This window comes from Perissodus microlepis, chromosome 7 (genome assembly GCF_051167445.1).
Source record: "Perissodus microlepis isolate ML-2025 ecotype Zambia chromosome 7, ASM5116744v1, whole genome shotgun sequence".
Taxonomy (NCBI): domain Eukaryota; kingdom Metazoa; phylum Chordata; class Actinopteri; order Cichliformes; family Cichlidae; genus Perissodus; species Perissodus microlepis.
Window position 1 is genome coordinate 28,925,429 of NC_140467.1, and position 20,255 is coordinate 28,945,683.

General features: G+C 45.0%; 2 protein-coding genes across 3 annotated transcripts; one reads left to right on the top strand and one right to left on the bottom strand.

Annotated features, from left to right (window-relative positions):
* Nucleotides 1–858: 858 nt before the first annotated feature.
* Nucleotides 859–8,727, top strand: LOC146383326 (histone-lysine N-methyltransferase SMYD1-like). Its single transcript, XM_084934522.1, has 10 exons — nucleotides 859–1,167; nucleotides 2,526–2,702; nucleotides 3,486–3,699; nucleotides 3,792–3,922; nucleotides 4,237–4,275; nucleotides 6,572–6,758; nucleotides 6,835–6,927; nucleotides 7,038–7,201; nucleotides 8,207–8,375; nucleotides 8,456–8,727. The coding sequence occupies exons 1-10, from the start codon at nucleotides 1,031–1,033 to the stop codon at nucleotides 8,546–8,548; spliced, it is 1,404 nt and encodes a 467-aa protein (XP_084790648.1). The 5' UTR covers nucleotides 859–1,030; the 3' UTR covers nucleotides 8,549–8,727.
* Nucleotides 8,728–8,980: 253 nt separating this feature from the next.
* Nucleotides 8,981–19,774, bottom strand: dqx1 (DEAQ box RNA-dependent ATPase 1). Of its 2 annotated transcripts, none has more exons than XM_084934521.1 (12): nucleotides 19,489–19,774; nucleotides 17,380–17,745; nucleotides 15,687–15,880; nucleotides 14,387–14,840; nucleotides 12,756–13,055; nucleotides 12,531–12,630; nucleotides 11,410–11,568; nucleotides 11,077–11,268; nucleotides 10,846–10,971; nucleotides 10,375–10,565; nucleotides 10,097–10,287; nucleotides 8,981–9,830 (listed from the first exon to the last, which is right to left on the bottom strand). In XM_084934521.1, exons 2-12 carry the CDS (start codon nucleotides 17,713–17,715, stop codon nucleotides 9,620–9,622), a joined length of 2,454 nt encoding a protein of 817 aa, XP_084790647.1. In that variant the 5' UTR covers nucleotides 17,716–17,745; nucleotides 19,489–19,774; the 3' UTR covers nucleotides 8,981–9,619. The 2 variants fall into 2 exon arrangements, with proteins under 2 accessions (XP_084790647.1, XP_084790646.1); XM_084934520.1 differs by having other exon boundaries at nucleotides 19,476–19,774.
* Nucleotides 19,775–20,255: the final 481 nt, after the last annotated feature.

Sequence of the window (20,255 nt, forward strand, 5' to 3'; positions counted from 1 at the left end):
GAGCTCTGCCGATGGGAGGGTCAATGAAGAAACTGGAACAAATCCTCAAACTGTGTTGCTAACAGGGATGTTGAAGAGTGCCCTCTAGTGGATAAACTCTGACAATGATACTCACAGCACAGATGAATGGTGTTTCTCTCGTCTCTTCTTTACTTATTTAGATTTACAAACCATTTTAAATGCTGATAAATCAGGTTGTTCAGGCTATACCACATATTAGTATTATTTTAAGGACCTTAATCACAGCCTGTAACCAATGTACATTTACTGGAAATATCATTTATACATGTTTTCCTCATACTGGTGCTGAGCGTGCAGCATCCACAGCATGAAACAATTCACACCTGGATTCACTTTCTCATTGGCTCTGCCTCTTCGCTACTTGTCCTGAATCTTTTAATGCTTTTATTTGCACATGTGACCAGTCAGCATGACTGATATACACTTTATTGGTTATTGGGTCAGCAGTTATTTCAGACTCATCACTTTGTGGATGGTGTGACTTTAAAACAAGAATAATGTAGTTTATTGTTTTAAATATGAAGAATGGCTTTGTATTTCTGTCTGTTTTCCAATGAAAATTAACACTAAAGTGACTTTATTTCTATTTATTTCATAAAAGAAGACTTTAAAATCTTCTTTTATGTGTTAATGAGTGTAAACTGGGTGCAGTCACCTCCACTCTACTGTAAAAAGCAAAGATAAAGTTACTGAATCTGTTTCCTGTCATGTGCCTCTGACAGACAGCCACAGCTGCCCTGGACTAAAATACCACTGGGGGAACCGACCCAAACAAGGGGTACCCACATGCACCACCTCATACCTCCTTCACCTTCCTCCCTCTCTTACCGCTCTGCTGAGGTGGTTCAACCCCTTCAGGGTTATTTTTGGCCTCTGCAGGGGTCGGCCTAAGAGGAGAGAGAGAGGGCACCCGAATGTTAGTGAGAGTCCTGCACTCCCTCAGCCTGTCCCGCCCTCGGCTGCTTTCTCCTTCCTCACTGTCTCCTCTGTGTTTTGTTTGCCCGGCACAATGACTGTAGGGAACATGGAGCGAGCCGAGCTGTTTGATGCCGGGAGCAAAGGTCGAGGCTTGAGGGCCGCCAAAGAGCTCAACACGGGGGAAGTGGTCTTCTCCGAGCCCAGCTTTGCAGCTGTGGTCTTCGACAGGTACGGGTCTCCTGGTCATTCTGGGTTTTGCATGAACACGTCTCAGGTGTACTCAGACTGTGGGGGTTGGTCACCATCTCAGGGTCGTGACCTTCCTTCTAGACCTCTGAATTCTATGACATCAGCAACACGAAGGCCATCGAGGTGTCATGTGAACTTGAGCGTGACATAGTTCTGGATCCAATGTGAGGAGGCTCCAGCAGAAAGGATTATGGCACCTTTACAAGGTTTAACGTTCAGGTTTTATTAATATAAGATCAGATTTAAGAGTGTAACGCCTTTTAGCATCACATATGGAACATAAAAAAGCACATTGTGGTTGGTTTCAGGTATGCAGTGATCTGCAGGTTGATTCTCACTGTTTAGTTTGGCCTCTGGAGACAGAAAACAGACCTGTCCCCGAAAATCTGAGAGGGATGGATGTTTGACAACGCAGCAAAAGTCAAACTGGGACACACAGGAGGCCATTGCGACGTCATTAAGAACTGGATTGATGTGGTCTGCTTTGCTGGTTTCAGTGGTTTGAATAAGCTGCAGCCATCTGAGTTTAAAGTCGTTCAAGCTTGGTTTTGTTTTTTTGGCGCCAAAGTTGACAGTTGACCTTTTGACATAGAAAATGACTCTTGTGTCCAAATGTAGGTAAAAAAGAAAAAATTTCATTGTTTTGAAGATTTATCCAGCAAATTATTGGAAAACAAACATCCAGAGAACCAGTTTGTTTTTTCTGTTCCTCTACGAGGACATGAAATCTTTGATCTTTATTGAAACTATGAGATATTATGATGAGGGCCTGCAACTGTAATTTCATACAAGAAGGTAAAAATTTTATGCCTTCGTTAAATGAACTAAAGTTATTGGATCTCAGGATCAGGCGGGAGCTGATTCCTGATTTTTTTTTGAGCGTTCTACATGTTTGCTTTGGTTAGTAATGATTTGCTGATGGCTAAAATCAGCTGGTATTAAAGGGAACACTGGTTTGTTGATGTGCTAGAATACCAGACACAGATCTGGTAGCAGTGTTAGTGTTACAGCCTTATAAGAGCTCGTATCTGCAAGACGGCAGCTCACCGAAGCAGGCATGCACTGAGGGTTTCTGCACAGTATAAGGCGGGAGCTGTCCAAAACTACAAAGAGACTGAGGACGCTGTAAGTGGTGAGAGGCATTAACAAACGGCACAGAGGGCTAAATAAACAGTTTACACACAGACCTGCAAACTTCTGTGAGGTTTAAAGAATGATAAAGAAATGAGAATCAGGGAAACTAGAAAAACAGCTACACACTTTCATTATTCTCTGAACATAGGAGCACTCCTCAGTTCTGTGATTTTACCATTAACCTGTCTGTGTTTCTCTTTCAGTTTGGCCACCCAGGTGTGCCACAGCTGCTTCCGCCATCAGGCCAATCTGCACCGCTGCGCTCAGTGCAAGTTTGCCCACTACTGCGACCGAACCTGCCAGACCGCGTGCTGGAACGAGCACAAGCAGGAGTGTGGCGCCATCAAGAAGCTCGGCAGCGCGCCCAGCGAGAATATTCGGTAAGAAAAGGTGCATGACAGAGACCTCTGGGTTTTCCCACCATCGAAAAATGTGCTAACATCTGAAACGTTTTTGCTTCCTGGATAAATAAAGTTTGTAGAAGAGAAGGGAAATACACTTTGTATGAAAAGACAGATTTTCACTCCCCTTGAACGCTTACAGACTTCACACATTCCCGGCAGTTAAGAGCTGTTTACAGGCCGCGAAGTACCAGAACGTGTGCTTAAACTAAGATTTATTAATACCGGAAGTGATGTTAAATGTGATAGTGCAAGGTTTGTCCAAATGTGCTCAATCTTGTTTTGTATTTGGTTACTACCAGCAATCCCATTTATCTGTTATCCCCAAATGACCTGTGACTCATCTAAAGCTAAGATTGGCATTGGATTTTGTTTTAGCCACGTGCTAAATAGGTAAAGTTTCTTTTGGGGTGGGGTTCAATTGGGGTGTTCCAAATTAGGTGGACCAACCCAACTAAAAATCTTAACCAAAGTCTAAATAGGTCATTGGGGACCTGGTTAAAGCCTTTGCTGCTGTCATGATCAGAAGGTTGAACTTCCAGGTATCTGAGGCTAATAAATCAGCCAGGCTGGGGGTTTGTGTCACATGATTGTTTTAGAATTGTGTGTCTACAACAAAATCCCAGTTATACCTGGAATCATTGCACTACATCATGCGTTTCCTGCCAGGTTTATTGTCCTGGACTATGATCTGGCTGATATTCCCAGGAATCTTGGACATGGATGAATGAACCTTCAATTTCCTGTTTCTTCCTGCGACAGCTTGGCAGCTCGTGTGCTGTGGCGTATGCACAAGGACACGGGCATCGCTTCCGACAGTCAGCTGATCTCCGTTGACCAACTGCAGGAGCATGTGGCCGACCTGGCCGCTGAAGACTTTAAGCAGCTCCGGGCTGACGTGCACAAGTTCCTTCAGTACTGGTCTTACGGGACGAGGCAACACTCTGTCGACTATATCTCACACATCTTTGGCATCGTTAGTGTTTCATCATTAATCACCAAATCCAACATCCTAGCCCTGCCCCTGCCTCTTCTTACCCTTCCTGCCATCTGTGTCTGTTCTTGCAGATCAAGTGTAATGGATTCACCCTGAGTGACCAAAGAGGGTTGCAGGCTGTGGGTGTGGGTCTTTTTCCCAACCTGTGCCTGGTCAACCATGACTGCTGGCCTAACTGCACCGTCATCCTCAACCATGGAAAGTACGTATCCGAGCTGCGGAGCACTGCTCCATCATGAAATAAACCTCTCAGGGTCATTTCATAAAAAAACACTACAATTTGAAAAAATCTTAATGAAAGCACGCAGAATTTTATCCTCCTAACACTAAGAAGTTGTTTATTATGTGTTTTTTGTGCTTGTGACGACTTAATTTACAGATATATATGGAGGCATATATTAGGGAAGTAAAGTACAGTAATGAAGCCAGAGTCTGGCAGATTTAGTGGACCACACCGATGCTTTACTTTAAACAGAGTGCAGCGTATAAACGTCTGACTCTCTCTTTTCTTTGCAGCCAGTCAGCTGTGAGCTCTGCTCTCCACTCTCAGAGGAGGTATGTTTTCCAGACGTTCACCACTCGTTCCGACATATGACTGGCTTTAGTGAGAACACACAGAGACACACGGCAGTGTTTATTCCAGCTATAACGCAGAACGCTACATACACAGTTTTATTATCTTTCTGTTTCTCCTGTGAGGCTGAGGAAAAAAACACAAATATTAGACTTAAAAACACCCAAAGTTGAGGTTGCAGTTCCTGTGATGTCCACTGGAGGCTCCCTCGAGAAGTGCACAAGTCCCCATAGGACTTGTGTTAAAATATACAACTTCACAGCAGAAATAAAAATGTTTACAGCCTGGTAGAAAATCAGTTTTGATTTCTGTGGATAGTTTCCTCTTCATAGCATCTGTGCAGGTTTGGTTGCACTAAAAGAAGTTCTTAGACATGAACTGCTTTTCCACAAGAACTTTTGCATTTTTTAAGTTTTCAGTTCAATAACACAGTGTCTACAGGATCCACCTAAGGCTGTTTACCACTACAGTTGCATATAGCTAAATATCCACATTAGTTCAAATATAGTAGCCAAAACGTCACCAGTCTCAAGGCTGCATTAGGTTTTTACCTTACAATTCTAAGCACCTTGAGGCTGTTGTTGTAATCTGGCACTATCTAAATAAAATTCAATTGAACTGCTAAACCTGCAAGTTATCCTGTGATGCGTCAAAGCATCAAAACAAAGAGATAAAGCAGTAAATGGCAACAAATCACCCAATAGGTTGGTCATTCATGCAAGCTTAAGAGGAAGAAAATGCTCGTAGACCCTTGTTAGATATAAAAAAGAAAGCTTCTGAGAGACGCTCATACCTGGTTTTGGTCTTTTCCTGGCTGATGGTTAGGGATGGGTATCGTTTAGGTTTTATCCGATACCGGTGCCAAACCGGTACTTTTGAAACGGTGCCGGTGCTTAAACGGTGCTCAAACCGGTGCTTAAAGAATGGAGAACACAAAATTGGTCCAAAAACCTCTCATGTTCAGCTGTTTTTTTTTGTAAAAAGATAACAATGTTAGCCTTTTCTGCAGCTATAGGGCATATATGGTATCACTCTTGGCTGGAAGCAGTGCTTAAACAATGGAAAAAACACAAACTTTGTCCAAAAACCTCTCATGTTTAACTGTTTTCCACTTTTTCTTTGGTCATTTTAGCCTTTTTGGCCAGGGTGAAGGGAGCATCTGCCATCAAACAAGAAGACAGCCGCATGTAGCTATGATGGTGTTTGCTAGTTCACCTTACATGCATTAATGTAATAACATGGTTAGCCTACTCAACGTAAATTACACACGAACAACATTAAGCTACTCACGCAGAGAAGAACGGCTGCTGCTGCCATCATCATCCGTCATCATTTCTGCTACACTGGCAGGGCTAGGGGCCAGGACTCTACTCTTCGGGTTTTTGGGGGATGTTGCTAACTCCGGGTCCGATAAAAGGCACCACACCCGCAGTAGATGTGCTCGGTGTGAGGTCTCGCAGCAAGCTATCAAATACGGCGCATTTTTTGGCTTTTTAAAAAAACACGCTATGCGTCGCCAGGTGTTTCATCGGATTTGAGGTGTTACTTCCTTTGACAGTATCACAGTATCACCTTAAAACACTTGTTGCAGGCTGCTGAGTTTGCATATTTTGCTGTAAAGTACAGCCAGACTTTTGACCGCTTTGCCTTGGGCATTTTTACTCTGTAGCTTTGCTCTAAAAGAACGTACGTACCTGGACCCGCCTACTATCCTCGGAAACGTAAAATGATTGGCTAGAATTCAAAGTGTATCACATCTCAGGAAAAAAAAGCACCGAAATAAAGCACCGAAATGTGCGCTGCTTTTCGGTCTGGTTACTACCGTTTATGTCAGAACCGGTGCCATCATGGCACCGGATACCGGTACCCATCCCTACGATGGTCATAAGGATTATAAACAAGAGATCAACCTGCCCCATATCTCTAAAAGTACACTTGTATGCAGAGATCATAGTGAACATGGACTAATCGACTTCCAGGATTCAAGATATTCAGATAGGTAACAAAGTCCAGTTTCCTCCGCTATAAAACAATTTACATGCATCGTGATGTCCTCAGAGTTGTCCCTTAAGACGGTTGATAACCATCGTAAACCCTCACTGGGGTTTACTGAGACTCTACACCACGTGGTTTTAGAACTGGAGAAGCCTTTTGAATGAGAGGTGAAATGTCTTCACCAAACTTAAAGAAGTCCAGTCACTTTCTTTCCAAGCTCCTTAGACTACCATGACCTGGATGACTGAGAAACCTACACCATCCGGTCCTTCTCTGTCCCAGGATTGAGCTACGTGCTCTGGGGAAAATCCCTGAGGGAGAAGAGCTGACCGTGAGCTACGTGGACTTCCTGAACCTTTCGGCTGACCGCCAGAAGAAGCTGAAGGAGCGTTTCTACTTTGACTGCACCTGTGAGCACTGCAGCAAGCACATCGAGGATGACCTGATGACAGCGGGTGCAGACAGCAAAGTGCGAGGGCAAACATTAGACTGTTTTTAAAGTGTATTTTCAGTTTATTACCTCGACTTTTCTCTCATTCTCTCAGCCATCTGCGGATAAGGTAAAGGAGGTAACAGTCTTCAGTAAGGAGTCTTTGGAGAAGATTGAGAAGTCACGTGTTGAGGGAGATTACAATGAGGTACACCACGCCCCTGTCAGCTTCCTTCCACCTAACCCTCTCTTGATGACTGTTGCCATGCTTTCGTTAACTCCTTCAGTCTAGTCAGCATCTCTCCTTTCCTCTCTCAGGTGCTGAAGTTGTGTTATGAGTGTCTGCAGAAGCAGGAGAATGTCCTGGCAGATACTAACCTGTACAAGCTGCGAGTGCTCAGCATCGCCAGCGAGGTCCTGTCATACCAGCGGTCCTTCGCCAAGGCAGCGGACTACGCCCACAGGATGGTGGAGGGATACAGGTTAGTGCTGATAATAGACTCTGTATCAGATCAACATAGCCGCCAGGTTTGAGAAGTGAGGCCAGTATGGAAGCGCTTCCATGAGGCAGACCAGAACAGCACATTTAGGAGTCCTGATGTCTGCTTAACTCTCTGCAGACCTCCATAATTAAACTTTGGTAGGTCATGCATGGGAGCTAGGGTCTAAAACCATGTGTGAAATGGAAGAAGTTTGGAACCACCAGGACTCTTCATAGAGAAAGTGACTATCTGAGGTCTTGATTGGGGAGCAACGATGAACTGGTTATTCCAACAAAGCTTCCTCTGAAGAGATTAGGGATGGCCATCTCAGTAGCTCATTAATAGGGCCCTTCTGTTAGAACAGCTGGAAAGACCCAGACTATTAGACCTGATGAGGCAAAAAATACAGTTTTGAGGTAAAAAAAAAAAATCAGTCCTTGCCTGTAATCTGCTAAAACTGCCCCTATAGTAAAGCATGGTGGTGGTAGCATCATGCTGTGTGGTTGCTATGTTAGTAACTTGGACATGGAGGCTGGTGTAGACTGAGGAAAAAGTAAATAATACCTCTGGCGTATACTGGGTTTGCCCCAGGACCTTATCCTGGTAGGATGTGTCCTACACTTCACTTAGATTGCGTCCAGGTGGCATACTAGTCAGATACCAAAACCGCCTCAACTGCCTCTTTCAATGTGGAGGAGCACAACTCAAATGGTTGCAAACAAAGGCTAGGTTCTAACGCTTTTTATCTGCTGCTTCTGAGCTTTGAAACAGTCCATCACTTCATAACAGATCTGCCTAAACATCAGCGCCTTTTAAATGAATGCATGAGACACACTACTTCAACCTGGCCTGTAATCCTGCTGGAGCTCAGAGTTAATATAAAATAAATCTACAAATAATAAATAAATAATTTATAATATATACTCATTGCTTTAGAGTGTGTATTATAAAGCATCTAAAATGTCGATTTTGGATGACTTTCGCCCCCTTTGCTTTTGGAAACAGGAAGTTGTACCACCCCAATAATGCCCAGCTGGGTATGGCCATTATGCGGGCAGGTGTCACCCACTGGCATGCAGGGCAGATTGAGGAGGGCCACAGCCTGATCTGTCAGGCCTACCGCATCCTGATGGTCACCCATGGATCCAACCACGCCATCACCAAAGACCTGGAGGTCACAATGCACTCACATGTTTGGTCTTTAAGTGCTATAATAAATTGTAAATTCATTGATTTCACTTTCTTGTGCTTTAGGGGATGCGCACACAGACCGAGCTGGAGCTGAAGATGTTTAAGCAGAACAAGGCTGCGTACCAAACCATGAGGGACGCTGCACTGAAGCACTGAACACCAGAAACCTTCACCGCTGATGCTCCTATCTTAACTGTCTGCTGACATGTACATACCGAGTCCCCTAAAGCTCTGCAAACAGCCTCTGAGCAGAGATTGATCTGATTGCAAAGCTGCAGCTTGTAATGCAATATGCTGCATGTATGTACAATAAAAGTGGAGATACATATGCTGTAACTACAGGCATCATTAGTGTTTATCATTCAGTGTAAATTTTATCTGCCTGAGTAATGCATCTACACAGCTCGCTGAGCAAGGACAAAGTTGACACTCCTGCTTCTTGCTGAAATACAGTCTTACAGTCTTCCCCGATGCCCAAAAACCTAAAACCAGTGGCTGAACTCACGGTTGCTACATCCTTTTTTTGCTTACAGTCTGTGGTTTAACCTCATCATTTATGTGTAATCTCACTGACAGACCAACAGACTCTTTGGAGGAGGAAATTCTCTTTAATAACTGACAGTTTTAAATCTTACAGTAAAGCGACTTTAAAAGTTAAAACTCAGGTAGCTACAAAGTTCAAAATCACTCAGCTGAAATCCTGAAAACATGAAAAACTTCACTTTATTCAAAGCAGTTTTTGCACCGACATAAATTCTATTAAAAAGGGAAAAGACTGAGCAAGAAAACTGTATCAAAACAGCTGGAAAGCATCAGCATCACAACAGATCACAGTGAGCCCTGAGAAGCACCTCTTCATGGGCGTCTGCATAGAGGTCAAAGGTCGTACACTAACAGGGAGTATTGCTTCCGGTATTTCACCCTCATAGCTCCTTCCTTTTTTTGTCTTTAATTTAAAACTCTAAATTCATAGAAACATAGAAATCTCTCTTTAAATAAAAGCAAATGTTTGAGATTCATTTTTAAATAAAGTCAACCAAAAAAAAAAAAAAAAAAAAAAAAAAAAAAAAAAGGAGGAGGAAATGAGGAGGTGTGAATGTTCATAGCCGCCACACAGAGGAGGAGACACACAGGACTGTACATTAGTGTTGCACGTGTAAAGTCACATCAAGAAGACCGCCAAGTCTTCAGAATCCTCTCCTGAGAAGCTCCGCCCCTTCTCCCTTCTCATTGGATGACGCAGAGCTCAGTGCTGGACTGATTGTGAGGCTCCTGCCCCCCCTCAGCGTCTCTAGGACTCCGGCCGTGCTCCTGCGCCGCCCCCTCCTGATCGTACAACCCTGGCGGCTCTAGGCTCTGCCGCAGCTCCATCAGCAGCTCCTTCCCGTCACTCGAAGGCAGGTTTCCAAGGAAGTACTGTGGCGCCAGCTCCACAAGCCTATGGGGAATCACGACAGGCGTCAACAGAGATGCTTAAAGGTGATAATAATCAGCACTAAGTGACAACAGCGTCTCAAAACACGACTCTTTTACGCCCTCATCCTTCACAGGCTGCTCGAGGCAGCTGAGAGTTGTGGAGGGTCTGATTTTTAAGTTAGATTATAATCTGCTCAGACACTGGGATTAAAAATGTTTTTCACTTTAATAAAGTTGCATGAAGCCACTTTTTTACTACATTGCAGCCAATTTGCAGCTTTAACTCACATCTGTGGGTGGACGTCAGAGGCGATGCGAATGCAGTTGTCGCGGGAGATGGTGAACTCGTGATAGAGGACCCAGCTGGGGGGGTCGGGCCGCGGCTGTCGACACAGGTAAGAGGAGAAGGGGTGAAGGTGAGCCACGTGGCGGTGAGTTAGCAGGAGGTAGTTACCGGAGCCGTCCACATCGTGAGCCACCTGAGGAGGAAGAGTCAGTGTTACACAAATTCACCAAGTTGAAGAGCAGAAATATGGGTAAAAATATTTTTAAAATGAGGAGTGTACTTTGAGGAAGAAGCCTGAGATGAGAGCCCGCTTGATGTTCGTGCAGTTGTCTTGGCATCCGAATGTGGGAGGAGAAACGGGAAGCTCTATCCGCTGCATCACCTCCAGCAGCTGCACCCTGATCACCACAGCCAATCGCAGGGCGGCGTGACAGAGGAAGTTCGTCGTGCACCAGGCCTCATCCTGATTGTCTGCAGTGATCGCACACAGGCCGGCCAGCAATCAGAGAGGAACCAGCAGAAGCAGTTATTGAATTTCAGGACTTGTACCCAGAAAACAGTGAAAATGTTTTGGGTTTTTTTCCTTTAGGCTTCAACTTTATTAATGTCAAATACAGCATGGAAACGGGTCCACGGGCTGTTCTGTTAAATTTCTCTGTTTAATGGAAAAAAGTTGCCTAAAGCTTCTGAAAAATATTGCACCATCACTGCTGAGCACAGTACATCTGTGATGAAGGTTAAGTGTACGTACGCTCCAAGAAGGCATTATATATATTGATGAGAGTCATGTGATCTCCCTCTGTGTGCATCAGAGGCCTCCAGTGTGTGACGGCAGCCTCCTCTCTGCTGGGCTCTGCAGTGACGAAGCAGGAAGGAGCTGCAACAAGAAAACACAAAGATCAGATCAAATGTTCTTTATTAAAAGAGTCAATGTAGAACGAATGTCTCTCATCGGGCTTCACTTCCTGTAATGCTTGCTTACCCGTGAGCATCGCGGCTATTGTGAGCAGCTCGTCGACACAGTCGTACTCGCAGGCGGCGATCAGGGCTTTCGCCAGCGACGGCTCCAAGGGCAGCTCTGACATTATGATGCCGACCTCCGACAGGTTTCCGTCGTCGTCCAGCGCTGCCAGATAGTCCAGGTCCTCCAGGGCCTGCATCAGGGCCTCAGGGGCTGGGGGGAGGGGCAGAGAGAGGAGGGTATGAGGGTAAATCCAAACTACTACCAGTTTGGACTGTCTCCTTAACATGGGTACAAACGTGTACCTCCTTCACTGTGTGCTCTGTGGCACAGAGGAGGTTTGCAAAAAGTCACCTGGTCTGTCCAGGAACTTGCACTGCCCCATGTCAGCAATATCCAGCCTCTTCAGCAGCAGCACCAGGTGGCTGAGGTTCTCCTCCATCACACCTGGACAGTGAGCCTCCGCCATCCCCTCTTCATACAGGGACTGGGAGTACAGACGGAGGCACAGGCCTAAAAAGTGAGAGAAGTCACACAGTTAACAGCCATGGTGAAACACTGCAGGTGTTAAAGGTATTTTCTGTAAACTCCTGTTTAAAAATAGTTCAAATCCTCCCAGAATTATCCAAAGCAGCCAGCAGAGTGTGAAGAAAGATACAGAGCTAGGCCTCTCCCTGTCCATGTAATACCAAACTTTACCATAAGATGGCAGCATGTAGTCTGCCGAGAGGAACTGCACTATAACTACATGGACGACCCTGTTTTACACCTCACAGTCACCTAAAGTTAAAACCATTTAATCCCCGCTGTATTCTGCTCATGTTTAATGGTCTTCTTTTACTTCTGTAGAACCAATCACTGATACATTTATGCTATCATCTACTGAAAGGTTTTGGAAGTTACTGTTTGTCCCTAAATCCTGCACTGAGCTTATTTTGGGGGGGGGGGGAAAGTTAGAATTTGTCGCTCCCTTTGCCTTTAATCAGTTGGTAAAATTACATCTAAACTAAATCTCAGTGAGCTGCTGTCACTAAATCAATTTCAGGTCATTTAAAGTTACCCGGCAGCTGTTCAGCCTGGAGCGACTGTAAAGATGAGCTCTTCTGCTGCCTTAAAATGGTAGATACTGCAATACACCCTATCATCAAGCACTTAGTGACAGTGGAAAGGAAAAACTTCCTTTTAACACGAAGAAGCCTCCAGCAGAATCAGGCTGGGGGTGCGAATATGTGCAAACTTAAAATTCATAGATCAACGGTCACTTCAGACTCTCACCACCAAAGTTGAGAAACCAGCAGGTGACATCATGGCAGCTATGGGCATCTTTTATTTACAGTCTATGGGAAATACCAATGGAGTTTTATCTTTCAGTCTTTGAGCTGTGATTAGCTCAGTCAGTGCTTCATAACTCTTCAGCAAACTGTTAACCCTCAGGAAGCATTTGTGTGGGAGTGAAACCTGAACAGATGGCTTACCTGGAAGGTGGCTGTTCACCCTCTGAGTGCGCATGTCGGCCTGGTGTTTGCTGATCGTCCTCAGAACCTGAGAGTTCGCTCTTATTTGTGGATTATAAACCTGCCACAGAACATTAATTAAATTCAAGCTCAAAAACAGGCCTGAATATGCGTAAAGCTTATTAAGTGATAATAAAAAGAGTACTTTTACATGAAATATTGCTGTTCATACAAAAACAAACTCACATTTTTTAGTTGGAGCCCCATGTCAATGACGTAGCGAATTCCGGGCAGTGAGAAGGACGCCTCTGCAAGTGCATCAGTGAGGATGACTTTCCTTTTTATGCCCACACCTCCAGCTCCCAGTGCCGAGCTGTCCTCAGAGCTGCCGTCCTCCCTCAGAGTGGACGCATCAGGGTCGGACTCGTATATCCGCTGGGTAAGCCCACCCAGTCCGGCATGGAGGGGGAGGAGTCGCAGAGCGCCGAGCTGAGGACTCAAAGCTACACACTCCTTCTCCAGCAGGGCGGCGCACTCTTCTATTTCCTGTTTAACAGAGAGGAGACAGGACACGATCAAATCCACTCTGAGGGTGTGATTCAGGGGACATGTTTTCATCACCAGGCTGAAAAAAAGCACTAACAGCTGCAGTTCCCCTGATGTCCACTGGAGCTACAGCAGTGAGTCCCCATACTCTCCCGTGTTAAAGTGCCTGACATTAAAGCAGAAATAAACATTTACAACCTGATACATAAACGGTTTTGCCTCCATTGCCGATTTCCTCTTGTTTGTGCTGTTGGTTCCTTTTGAGGCATTTCTCTAAAAATAAAACAGGTTCCACAAACAAACAAGCACAAAAAACCCTCACCTAGCTTGTGCTCTGTGAGGTTAAATGATGCTCCTGCCAAAGTTTGATGGTTTTAGCTCTCTGAAGACAAAGAAGTAAAAATATTCTAAATAAAGAGCACACTTAACAGAGTGAATGTTTTTAGGTGGCCTGCTGTCACCTGCAGCTATCCTTCTCTTCTAGCGTTGCTTCTCCAAACTGAGGACGAGCTGATTGTCACTTAGTGGCAATTTAAAAAGAACTTGACACTGTTCCACTCCAGGTAATCCTAACTAAACTACCCTCGAGGGAGACAAGACCTCAACAGTGAGTGAAGGAGCAGGAGGTGTGGTGATGTTGACACAAAGGGAGTTTAAACGAGAGTCTAAAGTGAAGGTCAATATGTACAGAAAGCACATGAGGGATTTCTGCATATTTGTAGTTTCATTTGAGCTGGGACATCAGACACCTGCAAAGCCCCAGACGCCTCTCAGGTGGAGCTGACCTTATTTCACTGCTCTGCAGGACAAAGGTGGTGAAACTCTACAGCTCAGAATAAAGAATGAAGATCGGTTTGGGTAATTTGCTTTGTGTTAAAGTGTAAAAACTAAACACTGTGTTAAAGGAATAAGATCAGGTGTCTTTGTACCAACAGGCCCAGTTTACTTTGTTTCAAACAGAGATAGCTCAGTAGGTGGTTCCATGATTGGAAGGTCAGGGGATCGAATCCACCGAACCCTGAAGTACCCCTGAGCAAGGTACCGTCTCCGCACACTGCTCCCCAAGTGCTGGATTGGTGGCTGCCCACTGCTTCACTGAGTGAATGGGTTAAATGCAGAGGACTAATTTCCTATGGCATTAATATAGTGTATATTATTATTAAATCAGTCTTTGGTTTAGTTTTTGTTAAATGATTCATGCTTTCCTTCATTAGAGGTTGTATTTAAATTATTTTCATGCCTGCTGATGTGGAGATTAATTTTTAAAGATATTCTGTCACAAAAAACCTCGGAGGATCTACTTTCTTTTCCGTGGCTGTTTACTCGTGTACCTGTGCACTGGCCAGAAACACCATCACGTCTCCTTCCACTCCTCTCCGGTGCAGATCCAGCACCATGTGACAGGCGACGGCGGTGGGTTCCTTCCCCGCCGAAAGCTCCCTGTACAGTGTCTCCACCTCCACGTTCACAGCCTTCCTTTCCACTGCTCCACACTCTTCCTCCTCCTCCTGGTCTCCATTAGCAGGCTCTGAGGGGAGGTTGTCCAAGGAGAGGTGAGGGACAGAGGGTCCCAGGAAGGTGGCGAGCCGAGGGGCGAGAGTGGGGTGAGTGAGGAGGACCACTCGGAAGTTGTCGGGCCTTTGGCGGCAGACGTCGCACAGCAGGCCAAGCAGCACGTCTGTGGGCACTGTGCGCTCCTGGAGCTCGTCCAAGACCACGACGCCGTACTGATGCAGCAGGGGATCTGACATCATTTCCTCCAGCAGCAGCGTGTCGCTGACAAACCTGCGGAGAGGGCATCAAAACAGGACACGTGGATCAATCTCAGAGGAAACTAAAGTTGTACAGAGAATAAGAATTGATGGTGAGGCTGTGGGCAGAAGAAAGGCAGAGGAATATTTTCATCCAGAACCAAAGAAATCCAGAGATGCAGAAGTTTAGACTTTAACATGGATCAAATGTTTCATGCAGGTTTGTTTCAGAGACTTTTCAAAGAATAACAAAAAGGAATAATTTAATACTTGCGTCCTTGTTGTGAGTTAAATGAGAACAGGGAACGAGCTGCAGTAGCTCCGTTCAAAGCAATCCTTATTTATCTTTTATCGAGCCTTTATGTAACCACTCGGTTCATCTAACTGAAACGAGCCATTTCAGCTCCCATCTTTTTAAGACCCCCCTGATTGATCACCTTCTGGAAGCCTGCAGAGGGGCATCATCCAATGCTTATAAGATATACTGCCTGTACCTGCTGGATTAGAGTATAAACGTGTTATGAAGTGATGGCAGCTGATCTTGAAAGCAGAAGAAAGACAATATCTAGTGTAAATATTGAAGCAAAGATTCAGAGCAGTCTAAGGTTTGCCGCAGATTAATTACTTTTACTTACGATTACCTAATTGTTTGATACTGACAACAAGAAGCAGTGGTGCTCTGTTCTATGCACTGTGTGCCTCATTTTTTAAATAACATTATAATTCACAATAAAAAGCATTTATCTTAAAAATATATTGTATCTAAAGGTACAAGAGACAGAGTAAAGGAGAAATTTCAGAGTAATCTGAATACTTTTTATTTGCCACTACAGAAATGAAATTACTTTGAAAACAGCGTAAGATTTCAAAACGATCTAACCTGAGCATGGTGTCAGGCGTGCAGCCGTCATCGTTGGGCACTCTGTAGCCGACCTCCAGACCCAGGCTGAGGTCCATCTCATCAGCCACGCGCAGGGCCAGACTCACCGCCGCCACCGAGTGAGGCTGCGAGCAGCACACGAGGCCACGAGAGAACTCGTAGGAGAGCGCATACTCCACGCACCACTGAGGAACCTGCAGTGAGCACATGGGAGGACAGAGGTCACACAATGTTTTTAGACTTAATAAAGTTCTTCAAAGCCTATAATTCACACTATACTTGCGCAACATCATGAGGTTTTGGATGGACTGCTGTCATTTGGCTGTAAGCATTCAAATTCTGAGTGCTGCTTGTGATTGGTTCTCTTGTTTGAATTTGCCCTCGTCTGCTAGTCAAGTCTGCTCACTGAGCCTGCCATGCCTGCGACCAGACAACCACCGCCATGCTGCATGACCTCAGACACCACAAGAAACCAGTGCACAAGTCCCAAAACCTGCACATGACCTACGTTTAGTCATCTTCAAAAGGTGCAGAAACCAGTGGGTGACATCACCATGGCTACATCCATCCCTTATTAACAGCAATAAATAAACTGCCAACAAGTGTCATCCACGCATTACCAAAGAGAACAAGCTGGGCCTTAAATGGAGCTTAAATCCATATTTAATCAAAGCTTTCATTTGATCTTAAGAGGAGGAGGGGGAAGCTGATGGGGACCCAAACTAAGAATAAAGAATTAAATACAAAATAAGCAAAATATTCAGACCCAGAATACACAAAAATGTACCCTTATGACACGTTTTTGTTCTTCTAAATTAAACCTTGAAGAGGAAATCAGGACTCATCAACACTGAGTAAAAACAGAAGAAATTACTGACATACAGCGAGCGCACTGAGGGGCAAAGGTCAAAGTGATAACAGCTATGTGACCCAGAATCAGGTTAATAAACAGACAGCGCAGATAAAGGCTGTAACACAAAAAGAAAGACAAAGTGATGGTATCACAGAAAACAGCCGATCAACAGAGACCGAAGCAACGAGCACATAAAGACTCACAGAGAGGAGGAGAAGGAGGAGGAGGTGCTGGAAATGAGATCTGTGGGTGTTTCAGGACGAAATGAGCGTTCAGGTTACAGCACAGCACTGTGAATCTATCACATTGGTTTAATGGTGTCATTCATTAGCCTGTGGGTGGATGTAACTATGGAGCAGGTATATAGATAACCAGATTGTCCCTGAGAAACAGACCCGGCACAGAAACCACCGCCAGGCCTGCAGTTCCTCTGATGTCCACTTGAGGCTGGCTCCACACACGAGTCATGTTAAAAGACCGGGTGTCAGACTGGACACATACAGCTCAGTCTGATCTTAAATGAGTGAGACCAGTAAAACCACCATAAAGCACACAGGCTTCTAAACCAGCAAAACTCAAACCACAGTTTGAATTTACAAAGAAAAGACCAAAAATCAAGCCTCGTTTTTGATGCCAAACGTAGCTGTGCAAAGTGTAAGATAAAGAGGGATTATTTTGATGCAAGTCATGCAAAGCGTCTCTAGTAGAGTCCAAGAATGAAAATATGGATTAGGAAATTCTCTAAATGGGAGCAACTGGGAGGCAGTCACAGATCTGACTGGCTTTGTTACATTTTCGACAAAAAAACAAAACAAAAAACGTTTTCCTGCCTGTGGTTACCTGCGTGCTTTTCCCAGACCCACTGGGCGCGCTCAGTAGGACCATGTTGTGGCTCTCGAGGTGCTCCAGCAGACTCTGCCTGAGTCGCCACACTGGAAAGCGCTGCCTCTCCTCCAGCAGGGCATAGTATCGTGAAGAAAAGGGCAAACCATCATAAGGGTTCACCTCCAGGTCTCCCAGTCCTTCATCCTCACCGCCTCGACTTCCTCCATCTTCTTCATCGTCCAGATCCCCGCTTAAGAGGGAAGACACGGACAGTGAGTCCAGAGCTGTGGAGGGCCGAAGTTGGGAGGCAGAGGCAGTGGATGGCTTTGCTGCCATCGGTGATGACATCATCAGCAGGTTATCTGAGATTCCTTAGATTACCTGCAGAGAGAAAAAAAAAAAAAAACAACTCAAGGTCACAACGAGCAAAGTTCACCAATTCCTGCAAAACCAGAGAGGAAGAGTCTGAGGGCCCAGACTACTTCCTGAGACTTCACAGGAACCAGCATGTTTGGTATGTAGCTGAGGAATGTGCGTCTCCGCCCAGACGCCACCGTGGTCATCAGACAGCTGCAGCACACACCCGCTGGGTGCCTGCTGCTCGGCTCACTTATTAATGTGTGAGGAAGCCAGAGAAGCAGATAAAAGCACAAGAAGAGGGAAAACACTGAGGTAGGGATGTGCAGCGAGAGTTCAATTTTTGATCTATTTTTAGATCATGATCATGCCTAATTTCTCCAGCGGTCCTCAGGGTTTGACTCAGTTCAGTGGGAACTGTGAGGTGTCTTTATGTAAACAGCAAAAAGTACTCTGTATGGCCAAAAACATCCAAACACACACAAAGCAAAACCAAAACCTGCAGGTGGAAGTTAAACAGATGACAGAGGCCGTCTACAGATTTTGCTTCATGTGCCACACCCTCCTCCACCTCCCTTTCCCTCCTGCTGACCTGCGCCCCTCCCTGAGCGTCTCCTTTTTGTGTTTGTGTGGTTTCAGGTGTGCCGGAGTCAGACCAGAAGCACACCGGATGACAGCAGCTCCATAATCAAATACTCAGCCCTGCCAAATGTGCCGGCGCCAAGCCAAATTTATCCACCTGTGCTGCTTTTCAGCACTCGGCCTTTGTTGCTGGTTTCCCAGCATTCATCCTTTTCTATGTCTTCTTTACAGTCTCCAGATATGCTGCTAATAAGCCTCCCTTCCCACTCCACGCTAACCCCCCTAATCCTGCTCCCATCTATCCAGACAGCACATCAATATATTTTATTTAAGCCTCTCTGCAGCTTGAGGACATGTTTTTCGATATGTACTGCATTATTAATTATCATTAAAAACTCCTCGATTATGTTAAGGTGACAAAAACTACTCAGACCGCCTGGATACTCCTGCTCAGTAAAGATGAGAAACAGAAGCAGGTCATTCATGTCGATGTCTGCTTCCTTGCTCTATTCAGCTACTGAAAACTGTTTGGTTAGATGTGGCTGGTCTGAACCCATCATACCAGCCTCTGGCAGAGGGGATATTCCTAACATGCCATCTCAGTCACACAGAAGCTCCACCCACTTCTGTTTATGAGGGGCAGCCAATAATTTAAAAGCCCTATTAAAGAGAGAATAGCTAAATAAGACCATTATATAATAAAGAAGGTTTATTTTGAAGTGTGACTCATGCAAAGCTATTCAGTTCAGTCCAGAAATAAAAAGTTTGGAGCAGAATAAGTGGAGGGGATTATCTAATATGAATCACTCATGGGTGGAGCCACCATCAGGTTCAGGTGTTAATGAAAACCACTGATTAGATTTGGATGACAAACAAAAGACCTTCTCTTGTGACTCTACAGCAGAGACAGTGGAGTCTCTGTTTAGGAGAAACTCGGGTTTAAAAACAGCCTCTGAGAAATAAGCCTGTATCAGGGTGATGTGGCACCGTTCTGACCCTTAACCTTAATAAGCCTGACGAGTCTATTTAAGCAGACTAATGTCACAGCAGTCAGCCGCCCGCTCTTCTTTTCTTGTCTCTGAGAGCCATTTTAATGCCAACGGGTCACCTGACTTGGCCGAGAGGGAGGAAAGCCAGCACAGCAACGAGCCATCACAGGTACACCTTCTTACCTGAGAGACATACCGGTCGACAGGTGAAGAAGCCCCGCTGAACCAGCCCGCCCTCCGCTCCTCCTGTTGTTGTTGTTGTCGGTTCAGAAAAAAAGCCGGCTTCACGTAACGGACAGCAGCGAGACAGAGACCGGGACAGACATCCGCTCACCGGCCCTCTCCGTGAATCCTCCCCCGGGCCCGCTGATCTCTTCACTGCTGACAAAGATAACGATAAAGACGGAGGAGGAGGCGTCTGCGTTAGCTGCCAGCCGCCATGTTGGCACGTCGAGCTGTCAAAGCTCGTGTTGCTTTGAGGAAACCTCGGAGAGTTCAGAGCGTGACGGAGAGGCGTTCATGGCACGACATTTTTACTTGACAGCCCAGTTAATATTTTTCTTCCATTTTCCCCTCCCACATCCCTTTATTTGTTTGTTTTTTACTTATGAAGAAATTAAAATTATGTGTATTATTTGGACATCAAGGTCAGCAGTTCTGTGGCGCGACCCCGAGACATAACCACGGTAATACAAGAAGAATTAAGATTGTTAAAAAGAAATTAATAAAATAAAATACAAAAAGTGTACAATGTCACACAAAAAATGAATAAATATTTAAATAAATAAAAACTTTTTTTTTTTTGCCTGTCTCGTTTGGATCTTTAGCCATCAGAATTGTTGTCTGAAGGCCAAGAAAGATGCCAAGTGGATTTACTTTACCAAGTGGATCATCATGGCCTTGCTGTATTGGTCCATTTGACTGACCTTTATTATAATTATGTATTTATTTTATTTTATTTTC

Excerpts from the sequence above, each read along its gene's own strand:
- LOC146383326 (XM_084934522.1), top strand. The coding sequence starts at position 1,031 with ATGACTGTAGGGAACATGGAGCGAGCCGAGCTGTTTGATGCCGGGAGC. Across the intron at positions 1,168-2,525 it reads GCAGCTGTGGTCTTCGACAG|TTTGGCCACCCAGGTGTGCC; the intron begins GTACGGGTCTCC and ends TTTCTCTTTCAG. Across the intron at positions 2,703-3,485 it reads GCGCCCAGCGAGAATATTCG|CTTGGCAGCTCGTGTGCTGT; the intron begins GTAAGAAAAGGT and ends TTCCTGCGACAG.
- dqx1 (XM_084934521.1), bottom strand. The coding sequence starts at position 17,715 with ATGATGTCATCACCGATGGCAGCAAAGCCATCCACTGCCTCTGCCTCC. Across the intron at positions 10,288-10,374 it reads TCTCAGGCTTCTTCCTCAAA|GTGGCTCACGATGTGGACGG; the intron begins GTACACTCCTCA and ends CTTCCTCCTCAG. Across the intron at positions 9,831-10,096 it reads TCTGACGTCCACCCACAGAT|GCTTGTGGAGCTGGCGCCAC; the intron begins GTGAGTTAAAGC and ends GATTCCCCATAG.